Source organism: Antechinus flavipes, chromosome 2, assembly GCF_016432865.1.
Source record: "Antechinus flavipes isolate AdamAnt ecotype Samford, QLD, Australia chromosome 2, AdamAnt_v2, whole genome shotgun sequence".
NCBI classification, from domain to species: Eukaryota; Metazoa; Chordata; class Mammalia; order Dasyuromorphia; family Dasyuridae; genus Antechinus; species Antechinus flavipes.
The window spans coordinates 296,212,701-296,240,540 of NC_067399.1; the positions used below are offsets into that span (position 1 = coordinate 296,212,701).

General features: G+C 39.0%; 1 protein-coding gene across 2 annotated transcripts; it reads right to left on the reverse strand.

Moving 5' to 3' along the window:
* Window positions 1-855: 855 nt before the first annotated feature.
* Window positions 856-27,840, reverse strand: SERPINA6 (serpin family A member 6). 2 transcript variants are annotated; one of them, XM_051977389.1, is made up of 5 exons: window positions 27,664-27,840; window positions 12,391-13,037; window positions 8,010-8,280; window positions 6,244-6,391; window positions 856-1,307 (listed from the first exon to the last, which is right to left on the reverse strand). In XM_051977389.1, the coding sequence occupies exons 2-5, from the start codon at window positions 13,016-13,018 to the stop codon at window positions 1,107-1,109; spliced, it is 1,248 nt and encodes a 415-aa protein (XP_051833349.1). In that variant the 5' UTR covers window positions 13,019-13,037; window positions 27,664-27,840; the 3' UTR covers window positions 856-1,106. The 2 variants fall into 2 exon arrangements, with proteins under 2 accessions (XP_051833349.1, XP_051833350.1); XM_051977390.1 differs by lacking the exon at window positions 27,664-27,840 and adding an exon at window positions 25,176-25,341.

Sequence of the window (27,840 nt, forward strand, 5' to 3'; positions counted from 1 at the left end):
CTGTGGCCTTAAAAAGGATTATAAAATGTTCGAACTGAAAATGATCTTAGAAATCATCTCTTCTAATCCCTTGGTTTTATAAATAGGAAACAGACTAAGAATGGAGAAGGGACTTGCTAAACAGCAGTTGAAATACAGAACCTATTCTTCTAATTCTAAACCCAGTTTCTTTATACTAGACCTGAACTTTATTGAATGAGATTAGAGGAATATATAAGAAATATCAACTATGAAGAATTCAGAGAATCTTTGGAAAACATATTAACTGATGAACAATGAGATAAGCAGAATCAAGAAAACAAAATATGCAATGCTAACAAATTTGAAAGAACAACAAAAAGAACAACCTTAAATGTAACGTAATTACAAAAACAAAGCATGCCTTCCAAGAAAGTACTGGATAAACTGGCAGACTCACTCACTCTCATTCTCTCTCTGTCTCTCTGTCTCTCTATCTCTCTCTCTCTCTCTCCTTTTCTCCCCTTTCCTCCCCTCTTTCCTCCTCTCTCCCTTTCTCCTTCCCTTCCTCCCTTTCTCTCTGTCTCTGTCTCTCTCCTTCTCTTCCCCTTTTCTCTGTCTGTCTCTGTGTGTTTCTTTCCTTCTCCCTTTTCCCCCCTTTTTCCCTCTCCCTCTCCCTCTCTCTCCCTTCCTCTCTCTCTGTCTCTTCCTCTCTCTTTCCCTCTCTTCTTTTCTCACTCCCTCCCTCCCCTTACCCCAACTTTGTCTCTTATTTTGTGTTACAAGGGGTGGCTCATCAAAATGGGGAGGGGAAAGGGGCACATTCAGAAATGAAGAAGATATAAGCACAAAAGATATCAATAAAATTAAAAAGAAAACAGACTTTAGGCATAGCCCTTTATACTTTTCAAAATACCTTTACTTTCATTGCTTTATTTGGGCCACAAAACAATCCTTTTGCTGATGAGGAAGGTAGAGTCAGGGGAAAATTATCTCCATTTTACAGGAGAGGAAATGGAAGAACTCTGAAGTCAAAGTTAGAAGGGCAAAAATCTAAAAGTAGAAATCCAGTCTCCCAATTCCTAGACCAATCATTTTACACAATGTGACATCCAGTTCAACATCTTTTGTCTCTCCAGTTCAACATCTTATGTCGAGGCACTTGTATGGGGATTCATAATTTTTCCCAGGAAGAGAGAGCTCCAGGTGAAGTGATCAAATACAACAAACAGGAAAGGTCTGTCGAACTTAATGACTGGACGATATGATTTGACTCTTATGCTTAATCCAGTGCCTGCAGCTGCCTCCATGCCCTCTTCATCAATGCTGAGTACAGCCTTATGGAGGACCTGTGAAAGGGAAATGAATGGACCAATGAATAGCAAGAATAATGGACATTGATAATTAGCATCATTAGACTTTGCACATGTGAAACCATTTGCTCAACTAATTAGCCATATTTACACTAACTCCATTGCTATTTTGCTTTTTGTTTATAAAGTACTTTCCATGGGCCCTGGGAGGTGGATATCGTAGATCATAATAGAGAAGAAAATAGAGGATCACAGAGGTTGTTACTGGTTCAAAACTCCAGGGGAAAAAAATCATGGAATAATGTGAAGAAGGCTATAGAAAGAGTCAATCAATCAAAAAGCACTATTAAGTACTTTCTATGTACCAGGGACTTGCAAGGCACTAAAAATACAGAGAGTAGTAAGGTTCAGCTGTCACCTCTAATATTTGTTGTTGCTGAGTTCTCCCTTATGCAACTCTTCTTGATCCCATTTGGGGTTTTCTTGGCAAAAATACTAGAGTGGTTTGCTATTTTCTTCTCCAGCTCATTTGATAGATGAGGAACTGAGGCAGGGTTGAGTGACTTGTCCAGGTCATACAGCCAATAAGTATCTTAGGGTGGATTTTAACTCATGAAGGTGAATCTTCCTTATTCCAAGCCCAGTGCTCTATCGACTGACAGGTTAAAAGATTTGCCCGGAGTCACACATCCAATATGTATCAGAGATGAGTTACAGAGTTCAAGACTTCTGACTCCACTGTTAGCCTGGACCTTGATTTCCTGATATCTGCCATGCCAGCCTGCTGCTCCAATGGAAGAGCACCATGGTGAGAGCACCAGACCCGGAGTCAGGAAGAGATGAATTCAAACCTGCCCTCAGACACTTATTAGCCGTGTGATCCTGGGCAAGTCACTTAATCTGCCTCAATTTCCTCATCTGTAAAATACTGATAGTAATAGCATCTGTCTCCCAGGGTTCTTATGAAGATCAAATGAGATAAAATTAGTAAAGTATCTAACAAAGGACCTGGAACATAGTAAGTACTATATAAATGCTAGTTATTACTATTATTTTTATTATAAATTCTTATTCTATCCAAAGTGAGTCTGCCTTATATTAATAGCCACATAGCTTATTTTGACTTTGCATTCTTCTTTATCAAAGACAAGAATTCTGCTTTACAATTACATTGGCTTATCTTTATCTCAGTTTTCTTTCTCAGTTTCTTTATAATATACTTCTGAAACTTTTACTGATTTAACTAATATACACCTCTGAGTATTAATAATATAGGGTTATAGGATCATAGATTTCAAAGTAGAAAGGGTCATAGAGATTATCTAGTCCTACCCTTCATTTTATAGAAAAGGAAATTGAGGCCCAGAAAGGAGGTTAAATGACTTCATCAGGGTTACATAGGTAGTAAATGAGAGGAGTGTTGTTTAAACTCAGGCTCTCTGATTGCAAATTTAGTGTTCTTTCTACGTTATCCTTTGGTTCCTTGTGTTAATGATTGCTTGGTTTTGATTATTTTAAAGACTTATCTTTTTGACTTGGAGACTGTTCAAAAATTTCCTTGAAGTTCTGTAAACTTTTCAAATTCTATTTGTTGAGGAAAATTCCTATTTCCTATCTTCATATGATATGATAGATAAGCTTTGCTAAGTAAATAGTTTAGGCTCATGGCCCAAACTTCTTCACTTAGGAAGTGTTCTATTCTAATGTTTAAGCATGAAAAGTCCATATGGTCCTAATTACATTTCTTTGGTAAATGATTTTTAAATCATTTTTTTTGGAACATACTGTTTTTCCTTGTTCATAACTCTGGGATTTAACTACGATGTATTTAGATATGTTTAGTCTTGGGTTTTTCCTTGTTGGTGTCCTGTGCACTCTTCTTAGCTATACTTTACCTGTTGTTTTTGCCATTTCTGGGAAGTTTTCTTTGATTTCCTGAAATATGACTTCAAAATCCTGTTGCTTTTCTAAGTTCTCTGAGGTGTCTATTTTCCTTACATTGCAAACTCATGGTCTATCTCTTGGTCTATCATTCAGATCTATATGTTTTCCAACAGTAAGATAACTAATTTTTCTAGAGTGGTCTTTATAGCTGGTCTGTATTACTGCATCTAATTTTCTACTATAATAAGCCTGCTATTTATTACATCTATGGATTTATTTTATCTTAGATTTTCAGTTATGTTTCTCACATTGGTTATTTCTCTTTTTTTTTTTTATTCTCCTTTAAGAGAGGTAGTGTGGAGATGGATATAAAGCTAGCTTCTGAGCCATGAAAACCTGGTTTCAAGTCTCATCCCATCTCTGTTATAAATACAAACATACTGCCTATGTGTGACCCTTACCACATCACTTAGCCTCTTAGCAACTCATCAACAATGTCATTTGCAGAGAAGGTGCTAATCTTCATTGGCAGTGGAATTTCTTCATTGTGAATTCCTTACACCAACAAAATCACAGACCTATGCTTCTTCTTTAATTTTTATCTGGTTCTTTACATTCTGTAAATGCTTCTTATGCATGGTTTCCTGATTTTCTTCCTTAACCTCCCTCTAAACACACACCCCTTCCTGATTTTACTGTGAGAGAGAGGGATACAGGTGTGGAAATTAAGTATCTTTCTTTCTAGACATTTGGAACTGATCAAATCTCGGTGACTCCACAATGCAGACCAGTTAGCACTAGCTTGAGGAAAACTCCAAAGGTTCAGCTCTGGACTCCATCCATGACAGCTCTGGTGGTCTCTGTTGAGATCTAGACCTCAGCTCTTGCTACTTAACTTCATGTCCCTGAGAGGTCCAAGTGGGCCTTTCCTAAGTCTTATTTGGCAGCTCTTACATATAACACATTTAGGACACTACTTCTTTTGCTAGTAGTTGAACAGAGGAATAAAGGATTCACTATAAAACTCCACTGTAATATTTGGTGGTCTGGCACTCTCATCATGCAAAGCAATCATACTGGCTTTCAGCATCTGGAGTCTAGGGATTTGGATGCCCCCATTCTGGTTTAGGACATCTGATGGATTTGCAATGGCTGACTTAAAATACATCTGTATGGAGGTGAAAGTGGAGGCACATAGTTAGGAGAGCAGCAGCTAGAGTGAGACTATGGGGAGGACAGTGGCAGCCCAGGCTAGCCTTTATGCACAAGCAGGTGAACAGCCTAAGGAAAACAATTCTTCATTGGTTTCTTTGACTATGATATTCATCCACCTGAAGATGTCTCTTAGAATATTTTGTGAGGTTTCTTCTTCCTACTACCTTTATTCCTGATATTTTAGCTGTTTTTGTTGTTTTGTAATATTTTTAAATTATATTTTATTTTTCTCCAATTATATATTAAAAAAGTTTTTAACATTCATCTTTGAGATTTTGAGTTCCAAGTTTTTCTCTATGCCTCCTTCTCTATTCCCTCCCTGAGATAGCAAGCAATCTAACATAGATTATACATGTGGAATCATGTCAAACATATTTTCACATGGATCAGTCGTGTTGTAAAAGAAGACTCAGAATAAAATGGGGAAAAGCATAAGAAAGGAAAAACAAAACACAAAAAGAAACAAAAAAGTGAAAATACTATGTTTCAATCAGCATTCAGATTTCACAGTGATTTCTCTGGAGATGATCCAAGTTTATATCACAAGTCCCTTGGAATTTGAAGTATTTTTAATTGTACCTGCACTTTGCTCATTTAAAAAAGTTGTGGTTGGTTTTTACTTCCTCGATTGTGTGTGTGAATGAGTGTGTTGTGTGTGAGTGTGAGTGTGTGCTGCTCCTCTCCTCATCACTGTTTCTACTTGCCATTGGTTAACTGACTAATTGATTGGATGTTCTTTGACCCAGTGAACAAAATTGTTATGTAACACCTGGTGGTCAGATAGTGGGGATATTAAGGCTGACCAAGTAATCTCCTTATCAGTAACTGCCTAGGACAAGTATTGACAAATACCTGTTTTTGCATGGCCTGAGAGCTAAGAATATTTTTTACATGTTAAAATATAACACACACACACACACACACACACACATATACATCATATACACATGCATATGTGTGTGTCTGTTAACAATGCAAAAATCATTTTTAGCTCACAAACAGGTAATGGCCTGGATTTGGCCAGAGGGCTGTCGTTTATTAACCCCTGGACTATAGACCTAGGTGACTTTCTAAGTTACATACTTAAAGGTAGTCTGAGTAAAAGGAACTATTGTATATCGGCTCTTTGAAATTTCTATTCACATCAAGCCAGGGATGGCAGAATGTTCTCGCATACATTTTTCAGGGTCCAGAGTAAGACCTCCCTCTGGTGGCTGGAAATGTGAACTTATCTTCTCCATTATAATTCCTTTTTGCTACCACATTTTGGTTCTCTGTCTTGGTGCTACTGTGATTTGAACCCTCCAAAAGGTTACATCATGATTATATCTTTTTTTCCCTCCCTCACTTATAATACCCAACACCCATGTCTGTGCCTTTGCCAACTCCAGTGACCTGGAATGTTCTTTCTCACCTCCATCTCCCAGATCCCCCCCTTTTCCTTTAAGAGGCTGCTCAAGATTCCACATACAGCCTTTGCTAATACCCAGTTGTGAGGCTCCTTTCCAAACTGCTTCACATTTAACTATTTTGTACATAGTTTTATTTACTAACTATAGCTTTCTATTTTCTATATTTTACACATATTTATTGTCTCCCTCATTAAAATGTAAGCTCCAGAATGAAGGGACTGCTTCATCCTTTGTGAGTGTGTCCCCAGCAGCCAGTACAATGCCAGCACATTTTAGTAAGTATTTGCTGACTGACTGACTGATTGATTGACTAGTTAGCAACGGAGGCAAGATTAGAAACAAGATCTCCCACTTTCTTTAGTAATCGGACTGAAGTACATCCCTGAGATACACACTTTGTTATTAGCAATGTATCTGAGATGTGAGTTTGGGGCAAGGAAGAGTCGATTTGAGTTACTTACTTCAGATAGTTTAACTGAGGCTTCCTTAGTGATGCCAGAAAGATTGGCTTGTCTGGTAAATACGTCTGTCATCCCCATGTCCCTAAGGACATCTTCAAGATCATAGAACTCGGAAATACAGAACTTTGGAATATAGAGATTCACGGAGCTGTTCACAGGGAAACAGAAAATGGTTAAAAGTGTCGTGAAGGCCAGAAAGAGAACCCTGGCCATCTTTTCCTCCTAATACTGTATCTCGTCTACCCAAAACTCTTGCTCTCTTTGGCTTCCCAGTCAGCCCTGGTTACTTAAGAATGTAGAAGCAGGACTTCTTGATCCACCTCATGATATCAACCTTGCCTCCACTGGCCATGGCTTCCCAGTAGACAATATAATATAGAGGAGGAAAAAAAAAGCCTTTAACCTAGAAAAATATAAAGGCTTGGACTAGATTATCTCTGAAATCCATTCAATAAACATTTATTAAAAGCATATTCATAAGAATGAAACTCTGTTCATTTCTGAGCCTCCCACTTTAGGAAGGACATTAATGAGCTAAAGTGTGTCCAAGGAAGGGTGGCCAGAATGGGAAGTGGACTAAAGGATTTTAGCTTAGAGGAAATATTTGGGAGATGGGGGTGTTATGATAAGTCTTATCATATTTGAATATCTGGTGTCTACTAGGAAAACAGATAAGACTTGTTATGCTTAGCCTCTGAGAGCAGGATTAGGACTTTGGCTTGGGTGCTACAAAGAGGCATTTTTCAGCATAGGGTAAAAACTTCTTAATAATTAAAGTTGTCTAAAAAGGGAATGGGATCTCTGTAGGCATTGAGGTAGAAGGAGGAGAGACCTGAACATCCTGAGTCCTTTATCACTGGACACATTCAAATAAAGAGGGAATCATTCGGTTAAAATGACTTACAAAGTCTTTTCCACTTCTGTTATTCTCTATAAAAGATAATATGTTTATATGACCAGAACTCTAGAGATGAAAGAGATCTCAAAGTCCATCTAATCTAGGACACCAAGAGAACTAAAGATTTTAAGTGACTCCTCTAAGATCCAAGTAATAAACATATTGTTTATCTTTTTGTTTGCATGCCTAGAAACCTAAAAGCAATGGGCTAAGTTTCACTCATTTGATTCAAGAAAGGAGTGAGCCCCACTTTAAGAAAACTCTATTTACCCAAATCTTAGCTTCTAAAATAGATAAAATGAAAGCAATTTTTTTTTAACTTTACTGAAAGGTTCATTAGAGGACCTGTTTACATTTGGAGTTCTTGAAATATTAAAGTAATGGTTTACACCATTTTTTTTACACAGATCCTTAATTACTTGGGTGAGAATCTATTAGAAAGAAAGATATATCAGAAGTATCAGATATAGCTGCCCATGGATAAGGCACTAGAAGGTATTATTATCACTAATAATAATAATATCAACAACATAAAAAATTCCTAGTGTTTATGTAGCTGTTATAAAGTCCCATTCACTTTTATCTGAGCCTAAAAACAATCTTGTTTTATTTGCAAATGTTATTATTTCAATTTTAAAGGTGATAAATAGGTTTGCCTAAGACTGCTTGTCTAGGAAGCAATGAAGTCAGTCAATCCAGTATGTTTTTTCAATACATTATATGTAAACTCTAGAATGACAGCTGGAGTCAATAAGAAAATTGAATTCAATGAATAGATTTTCATTTTCCATGCTTCTTTTTGGACATGGCCTGTGGCAGAAATGAAGATCCCTTTGAAGGACACCACCAGTCTGACCTATGGGATTACCTGTCCTGGAGGAGATGTGACCATCTGTTCAGTGTGTCTCTTCTCAGGGCAGCCACCACCTGGTCCATCTTCCCCTCATCTGGAAGGATGAAGAAGGCTGTGGCATTTCCTGAATATTCCAGCTGCACCACTGTGCAAGACAGCTCCTCATCAAACAAGTGCTTATTGCTCCTCGACTGGAACATCATCAACACATCCACGCTGACATTCTTACTCGTGTAAAATTTCTGCATTTTGGTGTCCTTGGGGTTGAAAGGCTTTGCCCACCTTCCTGAAGGAAGTGGAAGAGGGAGAGAAAAAGTGAGAAGGAAAAAGGTGAGGGAACAGGAAAAGGGAAAAAGAAAAAGGAAATCCATATAAGTAATTTAAAAGGAAAAATAAGGGAGAGGAATAAAAAAGAGAAATATAAAAGAAGGGAGGAAAAAAGCTTAATGAAAAGAGAATGAATGGAAAATACAGAGATAGGCACAGAAAAAGAGAGTAAAAGCCTCTATCTTATTCCAAATAACTACAAAATATATAATATATCTTAGTATCAATCTACCAAAACACATCACACACACACACACACACACACACACACACACACACACACACACAACACCTTGTATCAATTCAGTTATAAAGTCCTCCTTAAAGAAATAAAAAATAATTTAAATAGCTGGAGAAATATTCAGTGCTTCTGACTAGGCCATGCCAATAGAATAAAAATGACAATATTACCAAAGTTAATATATTCTCTTAGTTTATACCATTCAAATTATCAAAGGATATTTTGCAGAAATCAATAAAATATTAAGAAAATTCATTTGGAAAGATAAATTCTCATCACCCAAACTAGCCAGAATCGTATGATTTCTGTCACAGGTACCCCAAGAAAGGAGGGAACAATTTAGGTGTCATCAAGCAAGGAACATATTTTGTGTTTCCATTGCTCGGCATGGTAAATTCTTAGTAAATACCTATTGACTGACTGATGGGGCAGCAAGATGACATGATGGCCACAAAATTAGGTCTGGAGTCAGGAAGACTTCAATTCAAATCTAAACTCAAAGGCATCATCAGCTCTTCTTTCTCACTCACTACCACCCATATTTAATTAGTAGATAAGTTTCCTTTAATTACATTTATAAACACAGCAAGTTAACTTACCTGTATTGTATCATCTAGAAGGGAAGATTGTCCTTGTGGGCAGGGACAGCTTCATGTTTGACTTGCTTTGCCTAGGACCTAGAACATTGTTTGCCATGTAGTGGACACTTAATATATTCTTTTTGAACTAAATTGAATTATCAGTCATTGACATCTTAAGATCTTATGGCTTAGAGCCAGAAGATAACATTAAGAGACCATCTAATTCATCCTCCTCAATTGCCAGATGAAGGAACTGAAGTTAGATTAGCCTAGCAACTAAGGTCACACATGTAGCCAACTGTCAGAGTTGAGACTCAGGAAGCAAGATTTCTTGTCACTAAATTCAGTGTTTCTTCTACTTTCTCAGTATGAGTAGCCTCAATAGATATGTTCACAACAAGTTTTGAGAATAAAAATAATAATTATCCTTATAGAAAGCTAGTGTTTAGGCATGGTTTACATGTCATCTCATTTGATTCTCACAACAAGGATGAGATAGGGGCTATTATCACCCCATCTACAGCTGAGGAAACTCAGGCTCAGAGAGATTCAGTGACTTGGCCAGGTTATACAGCTGCTAAGTACTGAATTCAGGTCTTTGTGATTTTCATTCTAGCATCCTATGCACTATACTAGCAGATATCTCAAGGATAAAAAAGGTCAGGGCGATCAAAATATTTGGGTACTAGTCAACTGAGCAACAGGAAGTAAGGGTGAAGAAAGTACGAACTTGGAGCTGATGCAGAGAATCTTCACTGGTGATCCTGGGAGGATCACTGGATTGGGGAATGAGGACCCTGTACCTTTGCTAATGACCCGGAGTTCAATCTGTCGGTCACTCCCTCCATATCCAGAGATATAGTGATAGTAGGATAGTTGACTTACAAGTGAGGACTGACTTTCAGTTACAGTCAGTTATATCCCTGAAATGCCTTCTGTGTGTTATATTTTCCCATAATTACTGGCTGAGGCAAAATCTAATTTTGAATCATAGAATAGTAGAAATGGAAGGACTATGTTAGAAATGTTAGAGCTTGGAGGGACCATAGAGAATATCTAATACAATGAATCCATTTTAACACTAGGGAAGAAGTTTGCTCCGGTGATTTATTGGCAAATCTGAGACTAGAACACAGATAACATGACTCAATAATTCAACAAATTTAAATTCAGTGCCTACTATATAGAGAGAACTGGGATCTATGATGGGAGAGATACAGATTTCATGTAGCATGAAGTAGCATAGGATGAATAGACATCCCAGACTCTTGTGTAGCTCATGACCTAGAAGGGAATAAGATAGATACATTGATAGACAGACAAACATAGATGTATGGATGGATGGATAGATGATAGATTAGAAAGATTGATATAGATAGATGGTTGGATGGATGGGTAGATAGATGAATGAATAACTGGATGGATAGATGGATGGATGGACAGACAGGCAAATATAGATAGATAGATGATAGGTGATTGATAGATAAGTACATAGATGGATGATTGAATAGATAATAGACAGATAAATATTGATAAATAGATGATAGAAGGAAAGAAAGAAACTAAAAGAATAAAAAAGAAAGAAAAAATGAAAAAAGAAAGAAAGATAGAAAGAAAGATGGAAAGATGGATGGATAGACAGATGGAGGGATGGAGAGTTGATAGATTAGATAGATAGATACATAAGCAGACCGACAATTAAACAATCAGATAAATAGATATAGAGGTTGCCAAAATATTAAAATTCAATAGATTTTTTTTTCACCTGTAAGGGACTTTAAAGATCATTCAATCCAGTCCTCTAAATTTATATATTAAAAATAATTTGAAGTTGAGAATTGGTGATTTGCTCAACAACATCACAAAAGTAGAAAGCAGCAGAGCTGGGATTTGATGTTAAATCATCTAACTCCAAATCTATTCATTGTTCTTTCTATTACTCTTAGCGCACAGTATATGATTGAGAGAACAGCTAGGGGGTACAGTGGATAGCGTGCCGGGCCTGGAGTCAGGAAGACTTATCTTGATAAGTTCAAATCCAACCTCAGACACTTACTAGAGTGTAACCTTGGACAAGCCATTTAATCCTGTTTGCCTCAGTTTCCTCATTTATAAAATGAGCTGGAGAAGAAATGGCAAATCACTCCAGTATCTTTGCCAAGAAAACCCCAAATGGCTAAAACAAACAAACAACAAGAAAATGATTGAGATACAAAATAAGAGGTTTTATGAGGTCCAGGGGGGAAAAGGCATAATCAGGGAGGACTTTGTGGAAAAAGGAATATTTGAGTTAGAGTCTAAAAGACCAATATTCAGCATAATTGTACACACACTTACTATACTTATCCCTCTTCTCTCCCCCTCCCCAAAAAAGAATAAAGAAGGGAAAGGAGAAAAAAGAACCAATTGTAAAATCAGCTGTGGTATATGAAAAGAGCAATGGATTTGGCTCAGAAAGTCAGGTTTTGGTCCTGGTTTTGCCACTTACAATCTGTATGAACATAGTTGTTTTCATGTTGTCTGTCCTATTCGACTGTGAACTCCTTGAAAGCAGACAGGCACTGTGATTTTACCTGAATTTGTATCCCCAGAACTTAGCAGACTGACTGACACATCATGCCTGTTGGCAGATTTTTCAAAAAACCTAAGGCAAAGGGACAGCAAGGTGGTGCAGTGGATGGAGCACCAGCCCTGAAGTCAGGAGGACCTGAGTTAAGTTCACTTCACATTTCCTGGCTGTGTGACCCTGGGCAAGTCACTTAACCCCAATTGCCTCAGAAAAACAACAATAACAACAACAAAAACTAAGGCAAGCAGTTAATAGTTCTTAGCCTTCTTCTTTTCCTGAAAAATGCAAATAGTAAGTAACACTTGCTCTATCTGCAACATAAGAGTTGTTCTGAGAATGAAACAAAATAACTTTAGTGCAGCTTTTTAGTCATCACATATAAATGGGCGCTACCATTACTTTGAATAGCAGAATCAAAGTCAGATTTGTTCAGTCACTTAAGTCATATCCAATTCTTTGTGACCTCATTTGGGTTTCTCAACAAAGACACTAAAGTCATTTGCCATTTCTTTCTCCAGCTCATTTTACAGATAAGGAAACTAAGGCAAGCAGGGTTAAGTGACTTGTCCAAGCTAATAAGTGTCTGAGGTTAGATTAGAACTCAGGCCTTCTTGACTCCAGGCCCAGTGCTCTATCCACTTTGGCACCTAGCTGCCCTGTCAAAGTAAGATATTTTACCTTTAAAGAAAATGTAGTTGATCAAAATAAGCATGGTTTCTCTATCCAGTTCCTTGAATAACTGATCAACTTTCCCCAAAGTTTTATTCTTGACAAAATCGTTGACCTGTTTCTTGGCTCTGGTTGAATTTTTAAAGTCTGTAGAAAAAACTTCTACACTATAATATTGCTTTACTTCTGTCATGAATGTCTCCATAAATTCTAGCTGTGAGTCAAGAAACAGGGCATTTGCCATGTTCATTTCCAGACCAGTATCTGAATTGTTGAACAGATGGATGAGATTTTGAAAACCCTGGTGGATTTCCAAATCTGATGTCTCCGTGAGGTTGAATCCCAGGCCTTCCAAGAGTTGTGTGCGTGTGGTAGACCTGGCCCCAAGGGACAGCATGGCCAAGGACATGGAAATACTCACTGGGGAGATGAAAATATTTCTGTCTGAGGCTCTTGATATCAAATTCTTGTATATACGAAATGCAAAGTCAACGTTCACTGGAGCCAGCCTCCGGTAGATAGAATTTTCTTCCTTATCAGTGGGTTTTGGGGGATGGAGGTCTTGGTTGCTAGGCTGGGAGACACAAAAACTCAGAGCCGAGAGAATGAAGAGATACTTGTACAGAGTGGAAGTCATTGTCCAACTTTACTGGGTCCTGCAAAGTTAGAAAATTGTGTTAGAAAACAGTGGGTAACAGGAAATGGCAACAGGTTTAGAGTTAGAGGTCCTGTGTTCAAATCCTGAATCTGACACTTATTACCTAGTTTATATTCATCCATGTCTCTGGGTCAAAAATGGGACTTTGGATTAAGGTATTCTCCATGTTTCTTTCTAATTCTGAATCCTTTGATTCTAGACAGTGTGACTACAAAAGGGAAAAATTGCAAATGTAATGACATAATCTCTTAACACTTCATATTCTTCTTCACCACTTTGTTGTTATTCAGTCATGTTCAAGTCTTCATGACCTTGTAAACCATGGTATGCCAGGTCCATCAATACTCTCCATGGGGTTTTCTTTCTTTTTTTTATTTCAAAAAGTATTTTATTTTTTAAAATATATGTAAAGAAAATTTCCAACATTCATTTTTGTAAAACTTTTCTGTTTTTTTCCTTCCCAACTCAGCAAGCAATTTGATATAGGTTAAATATGTGTGAATTGTTTTAAACACATTTCCATATTTGTTATGTTGCACAAGAAAAATCAGACCAAAAGGGGAAAAAATATGAAAACGAACAAAAAAAAATACTATGCTTTGATCCACATTCAGTCTCCATAGTTCTCTCTATATATGCAAATGGCTCTTTCCATCCTAAGTTTATTGGAATTGCCTTGAATCACTGCACTGTTGAGAAGAGCTAAGTGCCCTGAAGTTTTCTTGGCAAAGATCCTGGGGTAGTTTCCATTTCTTTCTCTAGTGAATCACCTTTCATCAAAACTCTCCACTATGACCTGTCCATTTTGGGTAACTCAGTATGGCACAACTCAGAGATTCATTGAGCTACTATTCAAGTTCCCCCTCTACAACAAGGTAGTGATCCAATAGAAGACTTGAGTACTTATTGCTAATTTATGTCACTTTTATGGAGTATGTATTAATTAGGTAGCCTTAGGAAATTTAACTGACTTGTCTGGCTCTCTCTTGTCTCTTTATCAAATAGTGACAATAAGTCCTGCCCTTCCTTCTTGACAGGTTGTGAGGATAAAAACTGAAATGAATGAAGTAAGGGAATATAGCACCTACTATGTTCTAGGTTCTGTGTTAAGGATTTTACAAATATTATTTTGTTTGATCCTCACAACATTTCTACAAGGTAAGCGCTATTATTATTCACATTTTACTGTTAAGGAAAATGAGACATGAGTAGGATTGCTTTCCCAGGGTCACTTAACCTTGTTCAGAGGTTGTAAGTGTCTAAGGATAGACTGGAGGTCTTCCAGACTGTCAACCATTCTATCCATTGTGCTAACTTGTTACCTTAGAGATGAAATAATTGATATAAAAATACTTTGAAAAGCTGAAAGCAATTAAAAAAGCAAATAAGCTATAAATGTTGTTATTATTCTTATAAAAAGATAGTAAGGTTTAATGGAAAGTGAGATAGACGAATTCTGAAGTCCTAGGTTCTGTAATTCCATTAAATTCAGTATACCATTTGGTAGACATATACTATGTTTAAGGCACTCTGATAGGTTCTAGTCATACAAAGAAAAAAATGAAATCATTCTTCTCCTTAGGAAGCTTATATTCTATTTAAGTGGGGGAGCACATAACAGGGAAAGTTCTTCTTTTAAAACTGTTCATACCCTTTGACTTAGCAACAGCACTACTAAAGTCTGTATCTTAAGGAGATCAAAGGAAAAGGAAAAGGATCCATATGTACAAAAATATTTTCAATAACTCTTTGTAGTGGCAAAAAAAATTGAAATTGAGGGGATGCCCATCAATTGGAGAATGGCTAAAAACAAGTTGTATATAATTGTGAAGAAAAACTATTGTGCTATAAGAAAATGACAAAGGCAGATTGGCTAAAATGACAGGAAAAAATAATGATGAATGTTGGAGGGGATGCGGGAAAACTGGGACACTGATGCATTGTTGGTGGAGTTGTGAACGAATCCAACCATTCTGGAGAGCAATCTGGAATTATGCCCAAAAAATTATCAAATTGTGCATACCCTTTGATCCAGCAGTGTTTCTATTGGGCTTATATCCCAAAGAAATACTAAAGAAGGGAAAGGGACCTGTATGTGCCAAAATGTTTGTGGCAGCCCTGTTGGTAGTGGCTAGAAACTGGAAATTGAATGGATGCCCATCAAGTGGAGAATGGCTGGGTAAATTGTGGTATATGAATGTTATGGAATATTATTGTTCTGTAAGAAATGACCAGCAGGATGAATACAGAGAGGCTTGGAGAGACTTACGTGAACTGATGCTGGGTGAAATGAGCAGAACCAGGAGATCATTATACACTTTGACAATGATATTGTATGAGGATGTATTCTGATGGAAGTGGGTTTCTTTGACAAAGAGACCTAACTGAGTTTCAATTTATAAATGATGGACAGAAGCAGCTACACCCAAAGAAAGAACACTGGGAAACAAATGTGAACTATTTGCATTTTTGTTTTTCTTCCTGGGTTATTTTTACCTTCTGAATCCAATTCTCCCTATGCAACAAGAGAACTGTTCGGTTCTGCAAACATATATTGTATCTAGGATATACTGCAACATATCTAACATATATAGGACTGCTTGCCATCTAGGGGAGGGAGTGGAGGGAGGGAGGGGAAAAATCGGAATAGAAGCGAGTGCAAGGGATAATGTTGTAAAAAAATTACCCTGGCATGGATTCTGTCAATATAAAGTTATTATAAAATAAAAGAAAAGAAAATTAAAAAAAAAAAGAAAAGAAATGATAAAGGAACATCTTAAACTAAGATGAGGTCAAAATGGGTTCATGATTTAGACATAAAAGGTGATATTACAAGTAAATTAAGAGAACAAAGGATAGTTTACCTGTCAGATCTTTGGAGAAGGGAGGAATTTATGACCAAACAAGAAATAAAAAACATTATGAAATACAAAATGGATCATTTTGATTACATTACATTAAAGATTTTGCACAAACAAACTGTGTAGCCAATATTAGAAAGGAAGCAGAAAGCTGGGAAATATTTTTTAAGCCAATGTTTCTGATAAAAGTCTCATTTCTAAAATATATAGAGAACTGAATCAAATTTGTAAAAATACAAGTTATTCCCCAGTTGACAAATGATTAAAAGATAAGAATAGACAATTTTTTTAGAAGAAAATAAAGCTATTTGTAGTTATGTGAAAAAATGTTGGAGGGGATGTGGAAAAACTGGGACACTAATACACTGTTGGTAGTGTTGTGAACAGATCCAATCATTCTAGAGAGCAATTTGTAACTATGCCAAACAGCCATGTGCATATTCTGTGATCCAGCGGTATCACTACTGGGCCTGTATCCCAAAGAGATCCTAAAGAAAGGAAAAGGATCCACATGTGCAAAAAAGTCTGGAGAAGCTTTATTTGTGGTGGCAAGGAACTGGACATTGAGTGGGCACCCATCAACTGGGGAATGGCTGGATAATAAGTTGTGGTTTATATATAAGGGAATATTATTGTTCTATAATAAATAATAAGCAGGCAGATTTCAGAAAAATTTGGAAAGACTTATATGAACTGATGCTGAGTGAAGTTAACAGAAGCAGGGGAATACTGTCCTCAGTAAAAAAAATTATGTGATGATCAATTATGATAGACTTAGCCCTTTTCAGTAATACACTGATCTAAGACAATTCAACAGACTTCATTTAGAAAGTGCCACTTGCATCCAGAAAGAGAACTATGAGGCCTGAAGGTGGATCAAAGCAAAGTATTTTCACCTTTTTTGTTAGCTTTTTCTTATAGTTTTTCTCTTTTGTTCTGATTTTTCTTTCACAATATGACTTGGTTGATATGTGCATCAATTTTACCAAAGTGTTTTCTCCTCTCTAAATCTTGGTAATAAAGGATGTTTCTCTGGGGGTGGAGGGGAAGAGAAATGAATACATCAGGAAATAAAGGTGATGCAAAAGCAAATGATATCATTCATTTTTAAAATGTCTACTGAACTGAATTGGTGAAGAAGCATGAATGGGTTGTAATTTGCCCTGGTGAGGAGGTGCCAACATTGATGAGCTCATAGATACACTGAATTATTTAAGTACTATTGTTACTCTCATCAAGTTTTCCTTATTTGCCAGCTCTATAATCTGCATATACCATGTAATGGACCACTTCTATGTGAAAGTGAAATTATTGAACTGCTGTCCTAAGACTGCACATTTTGGGAGTGCTTTCTCTTAAATTCACACTGAGCATGAAGTGGAAAAGCACCCCAAATGGGACCGTGAGAAACATAATCCTAAATCTTTATAGTTAGAAGTTCATTACTAGTTCTTCACTCCCTAATGCAGATGGTATTTTTAACAACCCAGATGTACTGTCCTGAGAGACCTGAGACCTTGACAACCTGATAAGCTTAAAGAAATGCTGCTTACTGCTGTCTGAGAATGACCCCCTTAGAGTGATAACTTTTTTCCTCTTGTTTAGAATAGAAATTTCTTTATTATGACAAATGCATCAAGAAACATTTTGATGTCTCTCTCTCCTTTCTAAGCCACTCGTGACTGACCCCTCCCGTGCTGGTGTTGGGGTTCAGTCGCTAGCTAGCAATAAATGCTCTTAAAACTTCATTATTTTGGCTGCCCTGTTTTTCTCTTGCCTGGGCACTTCATTTGGAGGCTTCCCAGCAAAATAGCCTTTGGCTCTGTTTCAACAGCCAGTCCCTTTCCCTGGAGGGCAAAGGGGGTTACCGGCTCTAGAGGATGGCCAACGAGAGAGACAGAGACGTTCCTCAGTAATCCACCTTTGCAGACTGGAGAGCAGACATAAATTTGACTCAATTGACTTTTAGCATTCTGGGAACCGCTTTAATTCTAGGTGAGAACTCAAGGATAGTAGGTGGTTACGCTGGTCGCAGCAATAGTAACGCCTACCGCCCTCCACAGGATACTGTCAGAGTGCCCTGGCTGGTTGTCTGTTTTTTGTTTTCCAGAATTGTTTGTCTACTGTCTCTTTGTGTTTAAGTGTACTTAAGTGTACAGAACTATCTGGTTCTGTGTGCCAGTGGCACAACTCTGGCTCTGAGTATCTTTTGGCACTATCTGGTTCTCTGGGCATTCTCTGTGAAGGTAGAGAAATGCACCAAACAGGGGCTTGGAAGCCTAAAAAGCTCCATTTGGTTTCTGGGAGGAAGGCTCTCAAGCTGCAACAACTTCCCTCAGGGCTATTTTAAGGTATCTGAATAGCCCCTAGTGTGTATATGTTAATTTTTTTTTTAATGTTGTAATTGTGCCTCCTATGTCTGTGTCATTTTTGTTCTGTGTTTATAACTTGTCTGTCTATTGTATGGATTTAAAGAGCTCTGTTAAGTTTTAAGAACAATGGTTAAGAAATTTGGCAATTGGTTATTTCCATATTGCAACTATGTTTGGTATAAAAAAATTTTTGTGTGATTTTAAACTTTTTAACCTGTTGGACTAATTTGTAAGTAAAAAACCAAACAAACAAAAAAACCTTTATTATTTTAAACTGGTGGGGAAGTTTTCCCTGAAAAGCAGGTTTTCAAAGTCTTCCAGAGAAGAGTAACGGGGATAAAACTTTATCTGCTTAATGCCACCTGGGAAAAAGAAGTTTATGCTGGTGGCCTTGAAACACTCAGGCAGAAGGAAGAAAAACTTAAAAAAAAAACTATTTGGTTTGCTTCTGAAACATTGGGTAATTTGTTAACATTATGGGTTATGTTTGCTGAACATGTGGGTTTTATAGAGTTATTAGCTATTTACTGTATTGTGAATCTTAAAACTTCTAAAAGGAAAAGGAAAGGAGAATGACGGTGATTTATGAAAGATTGATTTGTAGGAACAGTTGTAGGTTTGAAGGGTTTTAGGAGTAAGGAAAGAGAAGAGGTCGGGGTAAGAGAAATGGGAGAAGATCTTTTGTCTTCAAAGGTAAAGATTCAACTCACAAACCTCCTTCTCACCCCACCCCACCCCCTGCCCCGCCCTACTGCTTCTGCTACTTTAGCAATGGAGCATCTAGTAGAAGGGTTGTTAAAATGTGTTTATAGTATATAGCTGAGGAAAAGAAAAGAGTTAAGTAGGAAGAGAAAAGGAAGAGTTTTAATGGAAGGATTTCTATGTGGGGAAACTTAGTGGGAACAGGAGGGAATCTTTTGTGCAGATTTAGCTCACCTTCCTTTCCCCTTCTTCTCTCCCCACCCTTCGCCCCCCCACTAAGTATGTTCCAGCCTTTTTTATAAAGTCACAGCCAGCTAACAGGAGCAATTGTGATTTTAAAGGGACAGCCTACATTTGTTTTTGTTTTTGTTTTTTTGGATACATAATGATTTCCTTGGTTAAGAAATACAGTTATAATGGTAATCTATAATTTGGTAAAGTTATTTTTTAAAGTTTAATTGATGTTTTAAAGAATCAGATTCTTTTATATGGTATTAGGATATTCTATGTAAGTTTTAATTGATTGTATTGATTGTATGCCCATCATTTACAGGACTTCTGAAAATAATAGTTTTTTCTTTGTCCTTTTGGAAATGTTTCTGTTATAGGCAATAAGTAATTTGGAATTTTTCTATGTATTAGGTATTTTAAAGGAAAATGATTTGTATTATGTTCGACTTAGGACACTGTCTACTTAGATATGAAAGATGACTTGTGAACTTACTGAAACAAATTTCTTACTGTTATCAATATTAGGTCATGGTAAATACCTGTTTGGGATCTATCTGAAACTTTATTCAATGGAATTTGTTATTGGAGGTAAAATTTGTTGGACTTATAATTAATATTTATAGGGAGTTTTTAAGCTCCACCCTCTGATGGTTAGTGGGACAATTACCTGGAGTATAATTGGGTTAAGGATACTTTATTCTGTGTCCTATATGTGCTGAAGGATTGGTTTTTATATTATGTTATATTCATATTTCTGCATTTTTTTTTCTTCTCCTGTGCCTAATAAGAGCCAATGGTCAGTAGAATTTTTTAATGCAATTGAATCATGTCATACCTTGCTGTTTCCAATCTGGTTATATATAATCATTGTATCCCAAATACTTAGGCAAATGAGTGTTTAGCCTGGTCTTCTGTTACTAGACGTTCGTATCCGAAGCTATTCAGGTTTTTATAGGTTTCTAAATGATAAGAGGACAATTGTTTTTATTGGGACTACAGGTGTTTGGCTGTCCTGTGAGACAAGCATGTTTCTTTCCATGGGCAGCTGCTGGCCGGTCTATTTTGACCTCCTCACATCTTGCAGTGGTTCTTGTGGATCAGTCTTTCTATCTCAGACTGTCTTTGCCCCTTATCAGTATGAAACAGTTTTTGGATGAGATGCTTCGCCCCCTGCCCCTGATAGACTGATATGGGAATTGGAAAATGGTTGATGAATGACTGTTAAGCCCTGCATGGGTCATTTATTACTGTGTGTTGAGATTGGGATGGAAATTGTTAAAATTGTGTAACTCTTGCTGTTTTGTTTGAATGATTTTTAGGAAACCCTACTGTGATATGTATAGGAATTCACTCCTGGGATTTATATGTGGGATGGTTATTTGACGATTTATTTGCTTTTTTTTTTTGGATGATTCCATTTGCCTGAGAGAAAAGGCAGGGAAGAAGAGACAGGAAATTGGGGAAAGAGGAAGAATGGGAATCCCTAGTTTCCTGTTCACTTTGCCCTAGTACTTCTGCCCACCCCCTCTCTCACTAGTTCAGATTGAATTAGAAGTCCTTTAAAAAGTCCTTTTTCATTTTTATTCCATGCTTAAACCTACTGGAATGTGACTTCTGATTATGCATAAGGGTTTAACTTATTCTGTTGGAGTTGCCCTGGAAGACTCAGTGTTTGGCACTTTTTTTTTTTTTTTGAAACAACCAGAAATCAGACACCTTGGGACTTGGCAGTCTCCAGTCCTGTAACCCCCAGGTTCTTAACTGGTATCTCAGTCTTCTCAAAGGATGTTTCAGGCCTCTAAAGTTCGGAGTTTGCCTGCCTTGATGGTCTAATTGTGCATGATCTGATAGCTCTGCTCAGGAATTTGTATCCTAGTGGCAGCCCTGTCTGTTGCTCTGGGTGGGGACAGGTGGAGCTACTCCAGGCCTCATCCTTCTCCCCTGGAATGGGTTGCCCCTCTGAATGGGCAGCAGGACTGTTTTGAGCCCTGCTACTCCCTATATAAGAGAGAATGAGTTAAGTGCAGACCACCTAACTCCCAGTGAACTATCCATCTCAAACTGGATTCTCTGGCTGAGATGGTGCTCCATCTGTCACGCTGCAACAGGGAGCCTTTGGGGTTGTCAGGGAGAGACTTGCCCTTGCCATATAAGTCCTTGCATTTTTCTACTTCTATTTTGGTTTATCTGCCTCAAATAGGGTTGGCAACATTATGGTTCTGGGACTTTCCAGGCATCTAGGGGAAGGAAATTCAATGATATAAACTGTTGTACCACAATTCCCTAAATGGCCCTACCTCAGTTTCCCTGAATTGATCTGCCTCATTTCCCCTGTTTGCAAGCTCCCCCCTCCTGTTCATTAGGACTGATGTAACTTAGGGCTAGTTACTTGTACATGTGCCAACTCCAGATAAGGGGGAGTTCAATGAAACCTACGGGGCAACCGACCCTCCTACAGGCCTCAAGGTCCTCCTGGCCTGGCTGATGGCCAGAACTGACTGCGCCCTGCAGAAGGACATGTAAATCTTCCAAGAGCCTTGTGCTATTCTTTGTTTCAGAACTGCCCTCTCTAACTCACTTAGGGGGGATTCACTTATATGATCTGCTCTCCCATATCTTTTCTTTGCCTGGGATGAAAGCCCTCATTGGAACTGCTGCCCACCAATGCCTGACTTGTCCAAGGTGAACCCCGCCTGCCCCCCCCCACTGTGCCTGCCCTGCGCCCCCGAGGGTTGATTTCACAGGCATGGAAGTTCGGGTTCCAGGACATCATTTTCTTTTGGTATTTGTTGACACCTTCTCAGGATGGCCTGAAGCCTTTCCTGTGAGGTCCGAATCTGCTTTGATCGTGGCCAAGAAACTTGTGACTGAGATTATTCCCGGGTTTGGGTTCCCCTTCTCCCTCGGGTCTGACAATAGCCCGGCCTTCATTTCTAAGGTTGTTCAGTCTCTGGCTAAAGCCCTTGGGTTTAAGTGGTGCCTTCACTGTACATCGTATGCAGAGTTCGGGGCAGGTAGAAAGGATGAATGGGACACTCAAGGAGCACATTTCTAAGCCCCGGTTGGACACTGACGAGACCTGGGTAGGGCTCCTTCCCTTTGCCCTCTTTAGGGCCAGGTGTACTCCTAGTCCTTCTATTCTCTCCCTCTCACCCTTTGAGGTCCTGTTTGGTGCTCCACCCCCCATCCTTCCCCACTTGGGGCAGGACAGCATTAATGATGTTGCTAATGGTTCCCTTTCCAAGTCCCTGCAGACTCTCCAGGACACCCAGGCAGCGGTCAGGGCTCTCTATCACACCTCTGCCCGGACTTCCAACCGTGGCTCTGCATTGGAGCCCCACTGGACCGGCCCTCACCAGGCCATCCTCTCCAATCCCTCAGCAGCGAAAGTGGCCCACGGTAAGCCATCGTTCACATGGGAGGCCTTGCCCTGCTCCTGAGGCACCTGCAGGACCCGACTCGGGAAGATGGTGTTTCCATGTCTTATCCCCTTTGACGGCCTGATCCTCTCTCTTGCTCCCCTTCCCCCCCTCCCCTCCGCCATTGGGGAAGCCGGCCACTATTCTCCCCATAGATATGTGTGGACCTTAATAAGAACTACTTGGGGGAGGTGGAGGCCTGAAATGAGACTTATGGGCAGCCATGGTTCTACCTGGACCTATGCCCACTCTTGGGAAGGACCTGGGGTGTCAAGTTTTATGCGACAGGAAGAGATTTGGGAGCCCTGCCCACAATCTAAAGAAGGACCCTCCTGAGGGAAAACATCCCCACGGGCCCTAATACACCTCCTCAGTCTCCACTCCCCGAGGACCGCTGTCTCCCTATGGGACCTTTATGTCAGCCCTTCAGGAGATACACCGGCTGATAAACCTGACCATCGCCCCCTCACCACAAGCTGTTGGCTCTGCCTGATCCTGCCCCCCTCCACTTTGTGGGCACAGACTTAAATGCCACCTGGGGGACAGAGGCCCACTCCATCCTGAGTCTTTCACTCTCAGCTGAGAACCTTCCCCCAGAGTGCACTGCCCACATTCTCAGGGTAACTTTGGGAGAGGTGCAGGGGGAGGCACGGTGCATCAAGTCGGAGGGCTACGATCTGGAGCGCTCCCCGTACAAAAAGCACTGTGTGAAAGTTATTGTGGTTTTCCCACACAAAGATACCAGAAACTGCTTAATACAGGCCCCTGAAGGGTCCTATTTTGCATGCACTATGGGATTAACCCCTGGTATCAGTGAATTCGCTTTAACCTTGAAAGTATCCCCGGAGCTTTGCCTGCTTGTGTACGTGCTCCCTCAGGTCTATCTGTATTCTGAGGAAGGGGCCGAAGAACATTTTGGTCTGTTAGAAAGGGAAAGGAGGGCTTCTCCTATTCTAGTTCCCCTTCTAGTGGGGTTGGGGCTAGCAGGCCCCACAGCTATGGGGACGCTGCCCTGATCCATGGTGACAGCCAGCTGCTGGCTCTGGGTTCCCAGGTGGACCAGGAATTGAAGGACCTGGGAAATTAAATATCCTTCTTGGAGAACTCCCTAAACTCCTTGGCAGAGGTGGTCCTACAGAATCACCAGGGGCTAGATTTTCTCTATCTTAAGCAAGGAAGGGTACCTATGGCCCTCGGGGCAGCTTGCTGTTTCCATGCTAACAACTCTGGGTTAATAAGAGTCCCTCTCTGCAGTTGGACAGCGGATCAGGGACCGGGAGACATCTCAATGCCAATCAATGTCATGGTCCCAGTCACTTTTCAATTGCCCCCCCTGGGTAACCTCTTTTGTGACCTCCCTGATAGGTCCCCTTACCCTATTTCTGCTGGATCTACTGATTGCCCCTCATTTGATTGTTTAACCACACATATCAGGAAGAAGATCCAGGCTGTTAAGTTGTTTGTTGCCAGGGTCATTTACTCTGTCTCCCCTGGCCTCTGATGAGTCCAGTCTCTGATGGTCTCAAGAAAAGGGGAGAGTGAAGTGGAAAAACGCCCCAAAATGGGACCATGAAAAACATAATCCTAAATCTTTGTAGTTAGAAGTTTATTACTAGTTCTTCATTCCCTACTAAACATGGTATTTTTAACAACCCAGATGTACTGTCCTGAGAGACCTGAGACCTTGACAACCTGATAAGCTTAAAGAAATACTGCTTGCTTTGCCTGAGAATGACCCCCTTAGAGTGATAACTTTTTTTTGCCTTCTGTTTAGAATAGAAATTCCTGTATTATGACAAATGCATCAAGAAACATTTCGATGTCTCTCTCTTCTTTCTATAAATATATGGTCCTGAGGCCACTCATTACTGACCCCTCCCGTGTTGGTGTTGGGGTTCAGTCACTAGCTACCAATAAACGTTTTTAAAACTTCATTATTTTGGCTGTGGTTTTTCTCTCACCTGGGCACTTCAAGCAGAGAGGGAGAGATTGCATTGAGTCATGTATGCTTCTTCATTCTGGCTCCTTCACCTCGCATTTGTGAGTAAGCTGGCTGGGGTTAGATGATGCTCAGAGGGCTTATACACGAGCTATTAACTATACAAATTAGTAAGAGTTTAAATTTATGTGAACAATTTAGAAAGTTACAATCTCCCAGCCATCTTGTAGAGTAGATACAGATATTATCCCCATTTTGAGGAAGAGGCTGAGAAAGGACACAAGACTTGACAGAATCACACAACTACCACATAGCAAGCCTGGGAGAAATTCAGGTCCTCTTATTCTAGGTCCTGCTACCTCTTAAGAAACACATAGAAAAGATCCTGGGGCTTCTGAAATCCCTCTAAGGAAACTGCTTCATGTAGCTTCCTCGTCCCATTATTCATTAGGTGCAGCGTGGAGACCTGAGCTTCTAAAATCTCCCGCTCTATCCCATGAAAAAGAAAAATAGGACCTCCTAGTCCTACCTAGTGAGGAAAGCAAGGGCAAAGAAGGATGAAGCAAGACTGCCTGGATGAAGTTCTCTTTAAAAAAAGTCAGAATTACTCACAGCCAGTGAGGAAGCCCCTATTCTGTGTGTCCTTGGAGTCTTCAAGGCAGGTCAGGCAAGGTGTCCAGACGGTTCCGGTGCACCATTGTGTCTTACCTCTAAGTACCCTTACTTTTTTTGGAGCTGGTTAATATTTACTGGGGCATCTTAATACCAAAGGTCATTCCTCCTCCCCCTCCACCACACCTCCCATCACCCCAAGGCTATACACACATTAACCAATGCCAAGAAGAGTCAGTATAATCAGAGGCAAACACCATTATCTCCCCACCCCCTCACCTTCCTCTAACATAACTTTGTTCTGAATTCTCTAGGATCTTTCGGGACCTAAGTATCATAGATACCATCACAGAGATATTGATAGAGATAGAGATTTGTGTGTGCATGTATATGTACATATATATAAAATAACAGGAGTTCTTCACCTTTCTATATCATTTATCCCTTTGGCAGTCTGGGAAAACATGAGATACAATTATCTTTTTTTTTTAATGGGGAGAAGACTTTTTTTTTTTATTCAATAGGATTTTATCTTTTTTCATTGTACGCGGCAATATCAATATTATAGGACGATCAATTCTGATGAACATCACTCTTTCCAACAATGAGATGATTCAGACCAGTTCCAATGATCTTGTGATGAAGAGAGACATCTACACTGAGAGAGACGACTGTGGGCACTGAGTGTGGATCACAACATAACATTCTCACTCTTTTTGTTGTTGCTTGCTTACATTTTCTTTCTTTTTTGATCTAATTTTTCTTGTGCCACAAGAGAATTGTATAAATATGTTTACACATATTGGGTTTAACATATATTGGATTGCTTGCCATCTAGAGGAGGAGATGGGGGGAAGGAGAGGAAACTCTAAAACACAAATCTATGAAAGGGTCAATGCTAAAAATTTATCCATGCATATGTTTTAAAAATAAAAAAACTTTAAAAATAAAAATTAATTCTTTTTTAAAAAGGATTTTATCTTTCTAATTACATGCAAAGACAGTTTTCAACATTCACTCTTGCAAAATGCTGAGTTCCTAATTTTTTTCTCCTTCCCTCTCTTACTCCTCTGCTCCCCAAAACAATAAGCAATCCAATATAGGTTATACATGTACAATACTTTTAAACACATTTCCATATTGTCATTTTGTGACAGAAAAATCAGAACAAAAGAGGAAAACCAAGAGAAAGAAAAAGCAAATAAACAAACAAAAAGGCAAAAATAGCATACTTCAATTTGCACGGTTTTAACAGTTTTCTCCCTGGGTGCAGGTGATATTTTTCATCTCCAGTCTATTGTAACTATCTTAAATCAAAATAAAAAGCAGGAAATCAAGGCCCAAAGAGGAAACTCATTAGTTAAGGGCCAAGTTAAGAATAGAATTTCCATTCCAGGGATTCTTGTCTTTTTTTTTTCTTTTTTTTTTTTGTCATGGACCCTTTGGGCAGTCTTGGCAAAGTCTGAGTTTAAAAACATAAAATAAAATACATAAAATTACAAAGGAAACTAATTATATTGAAAGATAGTTATTAAAATATTTGTTTAAGAATCCCATGATGATGAAACACTGTAAGGGTCCCTCTACTCACCAAGAGGGTCTATAACTGGGTTCCTTACCACATCCTGGTCCTCGAACGTCTCTGAAGCAGCTCCCTCTAGCTGCTCTCCTCCCCACAGAGCACCTGGGACACCAGATGTTACTAAGTACTGCAAGTGTTTATTAAGCACTCTACATCTTCTCTAATGGCGTCGCTGCTTCTAGCAGTTACATGCCTTCTTATATATCATCTCATTACATCATCTCATACCCAGTTTTCTTTGTCTTTACCCCATCATGGTACAGGCTACCCAATAACAAAATCATTAATCTTAGGGTAAACAACCTTTCATTACTGCCTTCCGTTTTCCTCCTCTGCTATTCAGCTCCTTTTGCCACGTATACCTAAAATCATCTTACAAAACACACTGATATATTAATAATTACTTATCAGATGCTATTATGACATCTAGGAAAATGTAGAATTGAACTGAAATAACACAGGGGAAAGGGAAAGAAAGAAGGACCTTAAAAAGGAAGTAGAACCTCTCAAATTGGCTAAGATGACAGGAAAAGATAATAACAAATATTGGAGGGGATGTGGGAAAACTGGGACACTGATACCTTGTTGATGGAATTGTGAACACATCCAGCCATTCTGGAGAGCAATTTGGAACTAGGCTCATAAAGTTATCAAACTGTGCATACCCTTTGATCCAGCAGTGTTTCTACTGGGCTTATATCCCAAAGAGATACTAAAGAAGGGAAAGGGACCTGTATGTGCAAGAATGTTTGTGGCAGCCCTGTTTGTAGTGGCTAGAAGCTGGAAAATGAAAGGATGCCCATCAATTGGGGCTGAATAAGTTATGGCATATGAGTGTTATGGAATATTATTGTTCTGTAAGAAATGACCCGCAGGATGAATACAGAGAGGCTTAGAGAGACTTACATGAACTGATGCTGAGTGAAATGGGCAGGACCAGGTGATCATTATACACAACAACAATACTATAGGATGATCAATTCTGATGGACGTGGCTCTCTTCAACAATGAGATGATCCAGACTAGTTCCAATGATCTTGTGATGAAGAAAGCCATCTGCACCTGAAGAGAGAAGTGTAGGAA

Coding starts and splice junctions, on each gene's coding strand:
- SERPINA6 (XM_051977389.1), bottom strand. CDS start 13,018: ATGACTTCCACTCTGTACAAGTATCTCTTCATTCTCTCGGCTCTGAGT. Junction 8,281..12,390: donor CAACTACATTTTCTTTAAAG/GTAAAATATCTT, acceptor CACTTCCTTCAG/GAAGGTGGGCAAAGCCTTTC. Junction 1,308..6,243: donor CCTCAGTTAAACTATCTGAA/GTAAGTAACTCA, acceptor TCCCTTTCACAG/GTCCTCCATAAGGCTGTACT.